General features: G+C 37.6%; 2 protein-coding genes and 2 pseudogenes across 2 annotated transcripts; 3 read left to right on the top strand and 1 right to left on the bottom strand.

Annotated features, from left to right (window-relative positions):
- The first annotated feature begins 1187 nt into the window (after positions 1-1187).
- LOC143561672 (putative disease resistance protein At1g50180) lies at positions 1188-4127 on the top strand. Its single transcript, XM_077049683.1, has 2 exons — positions 1188-1936; positions 2876-4127. Exons 1-2 carry the CDS (start codon positions 1266-1268, stop codon positions 3168-3170), a joined length of 966 nt encoding a protein of 321 aa, XP_076905798.1. The 5' UTR covers positions 1188-1265; the 3' UTR covers positions 3171-4127.
- Positions 3240-4157, top strand: LOC143561683 (putative late blight resistance protein homolog R1A-3). Its single transcript, XM_077049690.1, has one exon. It carries the CDS (start codon positions 3240-3242, stop codon positions 4155-4157), a length of 918 nt encoding a protein of 305 aa, XP_076905805.1.
- Positions 4158-6653: 2496 nt separating this feature from the next.
- LOC143561671 (pentatricopeptide repeat-containing protein At2g03880, mitochondrial pseudogene) lies at positions 6654-9136 on the bottom strand (annotated as a pseudogene).
- A 2567-nt stretch (positions 9137-11703) lies between these two features.
- On the top strand, positions 11704-14260 carry LOC143561684 (putative late blight resistance protein homolog R1B-14; annotated as a pseudogene).
- The last annotated feature ends 1202 nt before the right edge of the window (positions 14261-15462 follow it).

Raw genomic sequence — 15462 nt, forward strand, 5'->3', positions numbered from 1 at the left:
ACAAGATTTAAGAAAACAAAACCTGGTTATCCTTTTGGTTCCTAATCTGATCAAGCCCGCTTCGCTGTTGAAAATCAAACCTGCCTGCTGTTGATGCCAATCCTGCCAATCTGCTGTTGACAATCAAACCTGTCTCTCTGCCGTTGACAATCAATCCCGCTTTTCCGCCGTTGATCACGAATCCCCTTAACCAAAAACCTTAACCGTTTGTTTCCTTTCCTTTACTCTTTTACTCAATATTCAAAACTTGCAATATTTGAAGTTGAGTAAAAAAAACTGTACATTCAAAAATTTCCTAATACTCCTTGTCAAGGAAACAAAAGTTACTTTTGACTTTAACCCTTTTTTCTTCGTCAAACCAACCAACAACAAAACAACAATATTTGATTATGATGAGGATGGCCAATAAACAAGAGAAACTTTCTGCCCTCTTTTTTCAAACCCACCGATTTCAAACAAAAGAAAACAACACTTCTTAATGGTACTTAAACCAATATAAAACAATCTGATGCTTTCTCAAAAAAATTGAGAATATTGATGCAAATCAAACCAAAACTTCTAATTGAACCAAAAATCTACAATAACAATCAAACCTTGATTTCGATTGATGATGATCTTGTCTTTGTTTCTGGTTTCAATTATCGTTATTTATGAATGATGCGAGACAAATCCAATTCTTGATTCAGTTGCAAATATCATATGCCTATGTTTTGAACGATCAATCAAAACAACGTCCTCCCAATTAATCAAACGATCAATATCATAAACGAACCCTTCTGATATTGATAAACTGTTGATGACAGCGCCTTCCAAGAACGAATTGATAACCGCTCTGATTTTTAATTGAATTTTCGTTGATGTTGATATTCCTTCTCCAGATCGATTTTGATAAAATTGGCTCTGATGCCACTGTTGGCAAATCTCTTGGTGAATATAATAACAAGAACACAATAATGAAATGAATTCTTATTGATATGAATATTTATCTGATACAACAAACTGATCGATGGTTTGGGTATATAAACCCTACCAATTAAGCGACGTGATGTTTCATCAGAAAACGGTTATAACCTATTTACAATACAAACCCTAACATATTTACAATGACACTTTTAACCTAAACATACTTTAAATAAATAACATACAGACCCTTATAACTTATAATACAACTATTAATTTGTTTAACTTCAATAGACGTGGAATTTGCTACATCTGATGACGACTTTGATCCCTCCCTAAATCTTGATAATGTTAGGAGATCATTCATGTCTATCCTGTTAGAATTTATGAGCATCAAGATGGATTCATCTCAAAGAACACTTATTCAGTCAGCTCCTACTCTAATTTCCATCTCCACAAATTCACAAACATCAAAGAAATTGTTGGATGAAATCATGGTGGGCCTTGATGGTGATGTTGAGCTCATAAGAGACAAACTTGTGGAAGATCAAAAGAAGCTAGATGTTGTCTCTATTGTTGGTATGGGCGGAATAGGCAAGACCACCCTCGCTACCAAGGTATTCGGTGATCGTTTTATTATGCATCATTTCTATGTCCGTGTATGGGTCACTGTGTCTCAAACATATGATAAGCGGGCTGTGTTGATTCAAATTCTGGCATCCATTGGTGTTAAAGAAGGCCTAGAAGAGGCTACTGACTCGCAACTTCATGAAATGGTGCACAAAAAGCTAATGGGCAAGAGAGATTTGATTGTCATTGATGATATATGGGACACAGAGGCATTGGATAAACTGAAATTATTTTTCCCCCATGACAACAATGGAAGTCGAATTCTGCTGACCAGCCGCTTCACTGAAGTTGCTAAGCATGCAAAGCCAGGTGGACTCGTTCATCACTTGGGATCTTTAAACAAAGAAAGAAGCTGGGAGTTGTTGTGTAAGAAAGTGTTCCGTGGGAATGAGTGCCCTACTGTTGGGTTTTAACAAAATTATCAAAGTGATAAAATCCCTATTTTACCAAAAACGCAGCGGATATAAAAGTTTTAAATCTTGTTAATATGATGTGTATAAAACCAATTTTAAACATGCAAAACCCAAACCCGGATCCAAATACGAATTACACACTATCAAATACATGCATGTCACTATAAGTCCATGCATGTTACTACTACCTTTCAATATGACAAAACCGGGTGAAAGAGATGATGATTGAAAGGTAAGAACTTGAATATGGAAGCTCCTCAAGCTAGCATACCCCAAGCTTCAACAACACACCACTTCTAGCTAGGATTTGCACTTGAAATTTTCTTCTTCTTTTCTTATGTTGGATGAAAATACCCAAGAGAGGAAGAGAGAAAAGTTTACTTGGAAATTATGTGTGTTATGAAAGAATGAAAGAGAAAGAGTTGGTTTTATTTAAAGGCATCTTTCTCTCCACCAATAATAACCATTGCATGTCTCCACTCACCTTGCATGTCTCCACTCAAACATATAATAATATTACATTTGAAAGAGTTATTATCTTTTTCTTTTATAAAACTTTAAACATATATATATATATATCCATACATATATACTTTTATAAGTTTATAACTTATAACTTATAAAACCTATTATATGTTAAGAGACATGCTTGGTTATTATTATTCACATATTGTTATTTAACCAACTTAAATAACACTATGTAATGTTCTTTCATAAAACATAAATCATCCATATGATTTGTTTATTACACAAGTACATTTTATTTAAAAACCCCTTTCCAAATAACTCAAGTGTTAATATTCATTTGTTATGATCACATCATATATGAACGAATATTATCGGTGTTTGTCTAGCTTGTTATTGGGTATGACCCGACTTGGATCATAACGTACTAGCCACATCAATTTAATATGTCTCTTGGGCAGACCGAGTCCAACACCTACATGGTCTATTAAACCTAGGATGCAAATAGTAGACAGTTGTAAAGGATTACCACTTGCGGTGGTTGTACTCGCGGGAGTTTTATCTAAAGAAGCACTGAGTGAAAGGTTTTGGGTGAAAATTGCTGAAAGGACGAGCTCGTACATTGTTGGTAAGGAGAATGGATGCATGGAAACATTAGGTTTAAGTTACAATCATCTTCCTCCTCACTTGAGAGAGGGTTTTCTTTATCTTGGTGGCTTCCCTAAAAGCTACGGGTTTAATGTAAAATGGTTGATCTTGTAATTGGTGGCTGAGGGGTTTATTCAAGAAGCTGGAAATAGAAGCTTGGAGGATATTGCAGAGGGTTACCTCATGGATCTAATTGATAGAAATCTTTTAATTCTAGATAGCAAGAAGTCAAATGGAAGGGTCAAAGCTTGTAAAATGCATGATCTTATTAGGGAGCTATGCTTGAAAAAAGCTAGGGAAGAACGATTTATTCTACAAACAGATAGGCTAATATCGTCCTCTAATGTTATTACACCACCTTATAAGGTGGTCCGTAAGTTCATTAAAACCAACAATCCAGACTTAAATAATCCATCCACCAAAAACCTTCGATCGATTTTGTGGTTCACGTATTTCAAATTCTTGAGCGATGGCATTGCAAAGTATTTTCATACCTTTGAGCTACTTAGGGTGCTAGATCTACAAAAGTCTAAGATAAGTGTTTTTCCATACAACATGGAATTGCTAGTTCACTTGAGGTATCTTGCAATTTGGATAAAATCAACTGATTTCCCACCATCAATATGCAGGTTATGGAGCCTTCAAACGCTCATCTATAACTCACGTGGATCTAGTGTTGTTTTACCAAGTAACATATCAGATATGGTAAATTTGAGGCACTTGAAGAGCTCGAAAAGGCGCTTTGATATTGGTTCCATTGAAAAACCAATGAATTTGCAAACTATTTCATATGTGAGGTTGGAAGATGAGGCATGGAGTCTTCTAAAGTATTTTCCATGCATTAAGAAACTTTCATGCATTACTAAAAGCTATAAGCAAAATGACTTAAAGTCTTTCACCTACCTTGAAAGCCTCAGTTTGTGGAGTTTTCCTGTGCATGGAAAGAATCATATTACACTCCCAGCAACATTGAAATCACTTACACTAAGTCATGGTCTACCTTGGAGTGATATGTCAATCATTCAGTCGTTACCTAATCTCCAGGTTCTGAAACTTAGTCATGATGCCTTTGAAGGAAGCTGCTGGAACACAGATGGTTAGAATTTCAACAGTTAAAATTCTTGAGACTTGAATGGTTAAATATCAAACAGTGGGAGGTCTGTAGTCCAAGCTTCCCTTGTCTTAGAAATCCTCAGCTGCATTGAACTTGAAGAGACCCCCCCCTGAAATTGGCGACGTGCCAAGACTTGAGCTTATTAAAATCTGGAAATGTAAGCGCTCTGTCGATGCGTCTGTTAGAAGAATTCAACAAGAGCAACAAGATATGATGGAAAACTATGAGCTAAATATTGAGGTCACTCCGTCATAACGAGGTCAGCTTCTTATTATGTACTATGGTCATGCAAAGTACTAGGAACACGAAATGTTAGTTGATGGAGTGATGTTTTTGTTGCAGTTTCTGCAAGGAATGGTATTTGAAAGGGATTAGGGTGCAAAAGATTTTGCATCTTTGCAAATTCTTTTGCTGCTGGATTAAGAAGAATGAAGCTACCAAAGATGAGCTACAAGAGACTAGACGTGCACAAAAAACCGGTTCCGGAACCTAACTGGTGGAACCGAACCGGAACCGGTTCCAGTTCCAACCCGGTTGGTACAATACCCGGTTTGGGTATTTTTGTACCCGAAAATTGTACCCGGTTCTCATATTTGTATGTTAGTATCAGTTCCAACCCGGTTCCTACCCGGTTCTTAATTGTAACCGGTTCGGTTCGTACCCGGAAAAACCGGTTCCGGCGGGTTTTTTTTGAAGAGTCAAACAAAAGTCAAAGTAGCCGTTGGAACCGGTTCCAACGGTAATATAGCCGTTGGAACCGGTTTTTTAGCCACCATTTAGCCGTTGGAAACGGATCTATTGTCTCTCGAAAACCGGTTCCAACGGCTATATTACCGTTGGAACCGCTATTGTCTCTCGAAAACCGGTTCCAACGGCTATATTACCGTTGGAACCGGTTCCAACGGTAATATAGCCGTTGGAACCGGTTTTCGAGAGACAATAGATCCGTTGGAACCGGTTCCAACGGTAATATAGCCTTTGGAACCGGTATTTGATGCCCAAACCTATATATAACTTGTTTTCCACCACTAATTTCACCACCAAACTCAAAAACAAACTAAAATACTACTCCTTTAGCAAACCCGTTCCGTCACCCGACCATCCAACTAAATATTATTATGGCACCCATCAAAAAAACTAACAAGAAGGCTAAGAAGAGTGTTTTTGTTGCCCCCGTTCCTGTTACGGAGGACCCAAGGGTTGTTACGGTAGTCAACCATAACCGCAACCAAGACATATGGAAGAATTGGGATTTGATTGTGGATGACGAAGGTTATCAAAAGGCTCGTTGCAAACTATGTGGTTCAATATTAAAGAACGATTCCAACTCTACTTTGAGAAAGCACATCGAGAAGCCATATTGCAAGGCGTTGAAGGGGATTGGCGCGACCGATCAAATTGACTTGGGTAAAGATGGTACACTATTTCGTTACAACACGACTCAAGCTCAAGATAGTATGGCAAAGTTCGTTATTTAACGAGGTTTGCCGTTTAACCACTTTGATGACCCGGAGTTGACGTCGTTGATTCGCGAAACTCTACAACCGAGATACACACATGTAAGTCGTACTACCTTAAGACGTCATTGTATCAGGTTGTGGGAGTGTGCTAAAAAAGAGTTAATCGAGTCTTTTCATTCTTTAGAAGCCATGGTTAGTTTAACTACCGATGTTTGGTCGGCACCACACGGGTTGCCCGAATCATACATATGTGTCACCGCTCATTGGGTTGATCCGGTGACATGGCAATTGATGAAACGCACCATCGCTTTCGAGCAATATTTGCAACGTGCCAACTCATGTGAGTCGGCCATGAGACACAAATCATAATGAACCCAAACATCGGGGCATCTTGTTATTTCGATCACCATAACAACGTCATCATTAGTTGCCATTTGTTGTCGGTTTAAGGTTAATTGTGGTTTGGAGTGTGTTTTATAGTTTTGGAAGTGGTTTAACAAGTACACAAACAAACCTTGCTATTTAGAGTAAAAAAATAACCTATTTATAGTTAAAAAACCGGTTCCAACGGTCAAAAACGGCTATATAGCCGTTGGAACCGGTTCCTAACGGCTATGATATTTAAATTTCAAAAAAAAACCGGTGGAACCGGTTTTTACGTAAAAACCGGTTCCGGTTCATACCCTACCCGGTTCTTAAAAGTTAGCATATCTGGGCATCGGTTCGGGTCGAGAACCGAACCGGTGCCATTTTACAACCCGGTGTGAAAAAACCGGTTTCAAACCGGTTCGGTTTTTCCAGTTGAACCCGATTTGTGCACCTCTACAAGAGACTGATGACATGTATCTGAGATTCATATTTGTTAGAAATGAATAATTCAGGCATGGAGCACTCGTTGGATGTTAACATCGATAACATCTGGCTAGACACTGTATAAGAACTTTCATGCTTTCATTGGTAGATTTTCAGTAAAACTATGGTCATTCACATATTTTGGTTCAAATTTTACATAATATATAAAATATATGATAATATTATCCAACAAAAATAAGCCAAGACCCAAAGACTAGTAATGACCATTATCCAGGCTTGCCAAAGAGTCTGAAGCACATGATCAAAGCTTTCAAAAAAGTGAAACATGGTGTATAAGAAGAGCAAAAAGAAATAACTAAATTAATATAAATAAAACCGAACATCTTCATCATTCTATTAAACCTCAAGAAGCCATGTAGGCTTGCTATCCTAAAATTCATCAGAAATGCTTTTGTAAGCCCCAAGAAGCCAAAAAGTTACACAAATATTACAGACTTAATGATGCCTGTTGAGTAGGCCATTCTTTTGACCAAACAAGCAAACTCTTGTATTCTTGTATGTGTATTTTTAGATTCACAACTGGTACATATATGACTGCTTTAAGGTTGGAAAACAATCAATAATATACATGATTTTCAAAAAGAGGATGATGATAACCTTTCGAACAGCAAAACAAAGAATTGACTAAAGAAAAACTGTTTGGCATGATGCTTATTAAGTCACAGTTTCTGCTACCAATAATCTCCACACGAGCAAACTCCTCCTTGAAAATGATGATAACGAATCGGATCTCTAATAACAATATTCCGACCCTCCATTTGTGCCAAAAGCTTAGCAAATAAATGACAATCTCCACATATTCTAAGATTCTTCCTGATTCTTATGGTTTTCCCCTTTGTTAAAGCCATTAAACCATACACAATTGCCAGCTTTTCGCTATGATACAACAACGGATCTTCCATTTGCTCCCCTTCAACATCATGCAACACAAAACTCGTATCCGGAACATAACCCACTTCCCTTAACCTTTGAACATACTGAACCAGCTTCCGCGTGATCTCATCTATTTTCGGATGTGAATTATCCCTCAACACAAACGCATGAATCTGTTTATCCACTTCAATCCAACTACACCCTGGTTCCTTCCTCACATTATTACCCTTCATCATCTTCCTCACGCATTCAGCATCTTCCCACCTGTTACTATTCACATAAATATTTGATAACAGGATATAAGTTCCTGCATCATCTGGGTCAAGATCTAGCACCCGTTTAGCAGCGTATGCAGCTAGATCCATGTTGCGGTGAATCCTACATGCGCCAAGCAAAGTCCTCCATGTAACCGCGTCCGGTTCAGGCTCCATGTTGTGTATTAACTCAACTGCCTCGTTAAGCTTCCCGGCTCGTCCAAGTAAGTCAACCATGCAACCATAGTGTTCTCTACCCGGTTTAATGCCATAAACTTTTTCCATTGATTGAAAGTATGATTTCCCTTTATCAACAAATCCCGCGTGACTACAAGAAAACAGCACCCCGAGTATTGTTATGTAGTTAGGTTTGGTCCCTGAGGTTTTCATTACTTCAAACATCTGTATAGCTTCGTGACTGAAACCGTTTTGGGCTAGACCAATTATCATGGTGCTATACGAGATCACATCTTTGTTAGCCATCCTAGTGAACTCAAACCTTGCATCCTCCATGCTACCACACTTGCAGTACATGTCAAGAAGCGCGTTGCTGAGAATCAAGTCCCGATTATACTTCAGCACGTGCACGTGTACTTGTCTTCCTAGCTCTAGCAGGGCTAGACTCGTGCAAGCTCTCAAAACACTAGTTAATGTCGCCTGATCCGCCAAAAACCCGCACTGTTTCATGCGTTTGAAAAGGTTCAAAGCTTCATCTCCATCACTGTTTTGAGCAAAGGCACCGATTACTGAGTTCCAGACAATTAAATCGTGTGTCTCCATCTCGTTAAAAACGGTTAACGCGTTTGGTAGTTCGCCCCACTTGGAGTAGTTATCGATAAGTGCGCTTCTCACGAACACATCAGAGTCCAAACCGGCTTTGGTTATGCTGCAATGGATCTGTTTGAGGGTCGGTAAGCCACTGCAGGCTTGCAAAACAGATGAATAAGTGAACATATTAGGATAAATACCATTTCTGAGCATTAAAACCAAGAATTTCAAGGCCTCGTCTTTCAATCCCGCATTGGAGAAAGCAGATATCATAGTGGTCCAAGAGACCACATTTTTCTCTGGCATTTGATCGAAAAGTTGGCGTGCTTCATCCAATAAGTTGAACTTAACGTACATATTAATGAGGGTATTAATCAAAAAGGTTTTTGGCTGATATCCAGAAGAGAAAACATGTTTATGGACTAGTCTTCCTTCTTCGACGGCACCACGAGCCAAACAGCACTTGATGAGCTCGGAATATGTCACGGAATCGGCCCAAATTTGGTGATTTTGCATGAAGGTCAAAGCTTTCATGGCAGCCGGGAGATCTCGGCGGTAGCAGGCAGCGGTGAAATCATTAAGTTGGGTGTTAGCTAACGTCGATCCAAGGGGATTACGATGTGGTTGATGATGAATATGTAGCAACGACTGTAGCGTAACAGCAGCGATAGCAGGAATACACTTGGGCTTACAATTGGAGATGGACTTCATTTGTGGATATCTGCACAAGTATGTAAACTGAATCAAAATCCATATATGTATGCAATTTCCATAAAGAAAGATAAACGTCCCAATTTGATTTGTGAAAAAACACCAATAGGCTAATTTGATTATAATGTATCCACCACATATGAGTTTGTATCAGTAAAACAGTAGGCCAATTTGATCATCATGAATCCTTTTTGTACTAGAATGTAAAATAATAACTAACTTAAAATCTAAATTTGTTTTAGGAGTTCTTTTATGGATTGTAAAACTTTACCTGCTCGTGTTCTAACTGAAGGCAAAGCATATCTAAAATGATCAAAACCATATGTAGAAGAAAGCATTAAATAAGTACACAATTTTTTCTACCCTGATATGAAAAGATAGTAAACTTACTGGTATGACCACTGATTTTAGTATACAAAGCAACGGTTTCAATTCATATATTGGTTCTAGGACAGTGAAATAAGCCATCAAATGCAGTTAGAAAGATGTTGTCAACGAAAAAAATTACACCATTACTGGGAAGGAAGTATACACAACTAGACCAAAATAACCTTGAAAAACTAAAGTTGATGATTCAAGATCTCACTTACAAGAGGGTTTTCAATTTTTCATTAATAAGCATCCAAAGGATTTACAATGAAGTGGCAGGTAAGCGGGCAACAAGCTGCATCACAACCCCCTTTTGGATAGCAAACTCAATCCTAATAAAAACACAGTTTTAGATAGCGAACCCAATTCAAACGATCTCACTTGGACATTTTAACAAACATGTGGAGTGCGTTATTAAGATTTCATTTGAATTAAGCAACAATCAATAAACAAAATCCATGTCATGCAGCTGAATTTACTATAAAGATTTGAACCTTCCTCATCGGTCTAGGATTATATGGCGATCCGAATATGAGCCCGACACAAACCAATACCCGAAGTGAACTGATACGTCCAGTGTCGGTCCTAATTTCTGTTTAGTTTTCCGGCGAGTGCCGTGTATACAGAAAAATAATAAAATACTGGTATTTTGTGATGAATAAATAATACAACTAATAATAATAATACGTTTATATTTAAGTTATTTAAGTTACATAAAATAATTAAAAGTAAATATAAATGAATTGTTTAGATTGCCTAGCGTGTGGCGAAGCGGAAGAGACATCTGAGCATATCTTCGGGTAATAAAAACTAGTATATAATGTAAATTTTCTTTATTGCAGGTATTAATGCGGAAACAACAGAAGATGGATCAAAACGGTGTCACTGATGGATATCTTATAGGTCTACTGATTGTGTGTGTTTATTAACAGCTAAAACACTGCAAATGGGGGTGGCAGAAATGTTGTCGTTTTATGTATTTTAAAAATGTTGGGCAGACGTCCAGCTAGTACAGGTCTGTTTTGTTAACAATAATAACCCGAAAGCTTACTTTTTATACCAAAATGTTGAGTGTCTGATCATCAACCATACCTAGTTTTTCTAGAAGTTTATTATTTTTTATTAATTATCAATTATAATTTAGCATCATTTGTATGCAAAATTAAACCGATGGCACTGTTCTTCATTGATGATCAATCATCATCATCAAACACAAGCTGTTCTTTACGAATATAATCAGGTACGTAATCAAGTTCAATTAGTTATCTTCTATATAAGTTGCTAGTATTCGGTTTTAAAGTAAATTCGATCATATATAAATGTACTCTGCTAGTATTCAGTTTCTATGAAAGCTCTATTAGTATTCGGCTTCAATGTAACCTTCAATTATAATCATGTTGTAGTCGATTTCAAAGTTAGAACTAAACATACTATATCTGTTTCAAGGATTAAAGGTTTTAATCAGGTTGTAAGCCTTCAAGGTTTAAATATCAGTTTGTGTAGCAATCTGTTTCAAGGATTCAAAGTTGTAATCAATTTAAGATTTCAGGGTTTAAAATATATATATATTTAAAAATAAAAAAATAAAAACTGAAATGATCAATCTGTAAAAAAAACTTCTGAAATGATCCAATACCTATATATATATATATATATATATATATATATATATATATATATATATATATATGTTTGTTCTTGGGTTTTCAATAAAAAAATGTTTGGTTTCTGATTATCACTTTACAAAAGACAGAAAGGTTATAAAGAAAGTGTGCCACTATGCAAAATTGATAGTCTTTATATTTAGTTGTATGACAATGGCAGTTAGGTAATTGTAACTTTGAAAATGGCCAAAAAGTTGTCAATTATTGGCGAAGATCGTGCTAAAAAATCGTAATTTAGGAAATAGTTAGTTCCACAATGGCTGATTATGTGATAAAGGCAAAACCAGTTTTTGTTGGATTCAGGTTGAAGAAACTCAAAGGATCCAGGTTGACAGGTTTAAAAGTTGGTTTAACTGGTTTGGCTCGGGTTTTCTTTCTCAAATTAAATAAAAAAAGTGCTGCTTTACTTGTTGCACTTTGCTTGTCTTTTTGAAAAGTTCTACTTTACTCTGTTCCTATCCTTTCCCTCCTTCCTCCGTCAGATCATCCACCCCTCTCTACTCCATTAAGAGACAACGTCTTTAAGATTATATTTGCTCTTGTCCGATCTCTGTTATTCAGATGACATACGCAGGTATCCAGATGTTCATGGAGAAGTTGAAGCAACTGATTCACTGCAACCGCGTTCCAGTCATCAACATCCCTGAAATTGTATCTGAAAGGCCTCAGTTCCAGCTTCTCTATGATGACCTCGCCTCCATCATTCAAATCCTAGCTTTCATCGACCAACAACATCAAGACCTCGAAAAATTTAATAATCTGAAGCAAAGATTCAAAGACGCAGCAGAAGAAGCACAGCATATCGTTGATTTGTTTCTCTCCGATGTTCACAGTAGATATAATGGATTTTTTGGAGACTTTATAGGGTCCCTTAATCTTGAGGATGCTAGGAAATCAAGTCTGTCGAGGTGGAATTCATGAGTATGAGAATTGATAACATGAAGATTGATTCATCTGCAAGATCTGAAAGAACACTGATTCGGTCAGCTCCTGCCCCAATTTCCATCTCCACAAATTCACAGAAAATATTGGATGAAAATGCTGTGGGGCTTAATCATGATGTTACGCTCATAAGAGACAAACTCGTGGAAGATCAAAAGAAGCTAGATGTTGTCTCTATTGTTGGTATGGGTGGAATAGGTAAGACTACCCTCGCCACCAAACTATTTAACGATCCTTTTGTTATCTATCATTTCCATGTCCGTGTATGGGTCACTGTGTCTCAAACATATGATAAGCGGGCTGTGTTGGTTCAAATTTTAGAATCCATCCGTGCTCAATTAGGACTTGAAAAGGCTAGTGACTCTCGACTTCGTGAAATGGTGCACAAAAGCCTAATGGGTAAGAGATATTTGATTGTTATCGATGATATATGGGACATAGAGGCATGGGATAACCTCAAATTATTTCTCCCCCATGACAACAAGGGAAGTCGAGTTATGCTCACCAGTCGCTTCACTAAAGTTGCTGAGCATGCAAAGTCAGATGGACTCATTCATCACATGAGATCTTTAAACCAAGAAAGAAGCTGGGAGTTGTTGTGTCAGAAGGTGTTCCATGGCAATGAATGCCCTGAATGGTCAATTAAACCAGGTATGCAAATAGTAGAGAATTGTAAAGGATTACCACTTGCAGTGGTTGTCATTGCTGGAGTTTTAGCAAAAGAAGCATGGAGTGAAACGTTTTGGAGGAAAATTGCTTACAAGGCAACTTCATACATTGTTGATGAAGGGCATGGTTGTCTTGAAACATTAAGTTTAAGTTACCATCATCTTCCTCTTCACTTAAGAGAGTGCTTTCTTTATCTTGGTGGCTTCCCAGAAGACTACGAGTTTCAAGTAGAGAAGTTAATGTGGTTATGGGTGGCTGAGGGGTTTATTCAAGAAGACGGAAATAAAAGGTTGGAGGATATTGCAGAGGGTTACCTCATGGATCTAATTGACAGAAACCTTGTAATTATAGCACGCAGGAGCAGGTCTAGTGGAATTATCAAAGCTTGTAAATTGCTTGAACTTGTTAGGGAGCTATGCCTGAAAAAAGCCAGGGAAGAACGATTCATCCTTCAAACAGCGAGGCTAATATTGTCCTCTAATGTTATAATGCCACCTTATAAGCCAGTCCGTATGTTCATTGATACCATGTATCCAGACTTAAGCCATCCTTCCACCCAAAACCTTCGATCGATTTTGGGGGTTTGGTATTGCAGATTCTTGAGTGATGACTCTGCAGAGTATTTCTGTTCCTTTGTGTTACTTAGGGTGTTAGATCTAAGAAATTGTGAACTTGTTAATTTTCCCAAAAGCATCGAATCGCTAGTTCACTTGAAGTATCTTGCAGTTTACACTAGATCACTATGTTTCCCATCTTCAATATGCAATTTATGGAACCTTCAAACCCTCATTTATGATACAAGTACCACAGGTGTTGTATTGCCAAGTAACATATCAGATCTGATAAATTTGAGGCATTTGAAGAGTCGGATATGGCACTTTCGTATTGATTTCATTCAAAAACCAATGAATTTGCAAACTATTTCATGGGTGAGGTTCAAAGATGAGAAAATCAGTTTTCAAAAATATTTTCCATGCATCAAGAAACTTTCATGCCATACTAAAAGCTATAAGCAAAATGACTTCAAATCTTTCACCTACCTAGAAAGGCTCACTTTGGTGTGTTTTCCTGTACATGGAAAGAATCAGATTACACTCCCAGCAACATTAAAGTCACTTACACTAAGATTCTGTGGTCTACCTTGGAGTGATATGTCATTTATTCAGTCGCTACCTAATCTCGAGGTTCTAAAACTAAAAGACAATGCCTTTTCGGGAAGCTATTGGAACACAGATGGTCAGGAGTTTCCGCAGCTAAAATTCTTGAGACTTGACACGTTAGATATCAAACAGTGGGAGGTCTGTAGTCCAAGCTTCCCGTGTCTCAAACAATTAGAAATCCTCAGTTGTGACGATCTTGAAGAGATCCCCTTAAAATTGGGGATATACCAACTATTGAGCTTATTGAAATCCGTTTCTGTAGCCGCTCTGCTCATAAATTTATTAGAAGAATTCAAGAAGAGCAACAAGGCATGGGAAACTACGACCTAAAGATTTATGTTGCATAGAAGACTAAAAAATTGGTCAGATTGGTTTTTGATTGTGTAGCTGGTCTGAAAACATTTTTGGGTAATAATTAATGGTGTCCTTTTAACTTGTAGTATTGAAATTAGGTTAAGAGTTATTTTACGTTCTTAATCGACTAAAACCCAAACTATATTGTGAATTGTTGGGAAAAAGTCATTACCGAATGAGATAAATGTTGAATTATAACTTCCAGATGTAATTTAGCTGGTGAATTAACTGCTATATACTCTTAATAAATGGTGAGCTCACAATTTGGTTCTCCGTATCATATTTGTGGCCAATGATTTAATCCGTGTATTGTCAATGAACTTGGTAATGTATTTCAAAAAGAAAAGAAGAGAGATGGTCAGCTTTCACAATCTTGATGATGATCGCACCCAAGTGCTTAAGCCTTTACCAGTAAGAGATTAAATGTACACTCTTTTGCTGCTTTCTACTTATAAGCCATTTTATTTCTTGTTGTTGACTTATCAGAGATGAAACCTGTAGGGGTATGGTACTAAACCCGGTTTTACGACCCTAAATTTATTATGTTTGGCTTATTTTATTATATGGACTAATACAATGTTATTGGGCTGAGGGGGTTTTGTGGAGGTAACCCTAACTGGGCTAGGCCCATTAGGGTACCATGATGGTGGCAATGAGGCTCCCTATATAAGGAGGTCTCCACCTCCTTATTAGGGGTTGGTCATTCTCAATAAGAGCCACCACCATATTTTTGTGTCTGTGAACAAGAGATCCTGGAGATTTCTTAGCGGTCACCTCCACACCCCCAAAAAGTCATTGCAGATCCCAACCAGCCGGAGAAGAAGATCAAGACGTGGTTCGTTCATCTTGAAATCCATGGAAACATCGTCATGGATCAGGTCAGATTCATCTCGTGCTTCGACATTGGCGCCATCCGTGGGACGGCAATGAACCACGCTTCGCTTCTCGTCTCGGCCCTCCGATCTGTTCATCAATATCTCGGGTCTACGGTTTCTTCTTTCAGATATGTTCTATGGAAATCCAAAAATCCGTAGATCTAAAAAATACTTCCAGATCTGGAAATACACAGGAAGAAATACCACCGAACTTTTGGGGAAAACCCTTAGATCTGTGTTCTTTCTAAGTGAAATATACCAAATCTAGTTATGATTTTTTCAGATCTGGGTTCGTTTGAGCAACAGTCACACTTCATATT

Source organism: Bidens hawaiensis, unplaced genomic scaffold, assembly GCF_021521415.1.
Source record: "Bidens hawaiensis isolate Kalapana, Puna unplaced genomic scaffold, B.hawaiensis_p1.1 tig00020770_1, whole genome shotgun sequence".
In the NCBI taxonomy this organism is placed as follows: Eukaryota; Viridiplantae; Streptophyta; class Magnoliopsida; order Asterales; family Asteraceae; genus Bidens; species Bidens hawaiensis.

Excerpts from the sequence above, each read along its gene's own strand:
- LOC143561672 (XM_077049683.1), top strand. The coding sequence starts at position 1,266 with ATGTCTATCCTGTTAGAATTTATGAGCATCAAGATGGATTCATCTCAA. Across the intron at positions 1,937-2,875 it reads AATGAGTGCCCTACTGTTGG|TCCAACACCTACATGGTCTA; the intron begins GTTTTAACAAAA and ends GGGCAGACCGAG.
- LOC143561683 (XM_077049690.1), top strand. The coding sequence starts at position 3,240 with ATGGATCTAATTGATAGAAATCTTTTAATTCTAGATAGCAAGAAGTCA.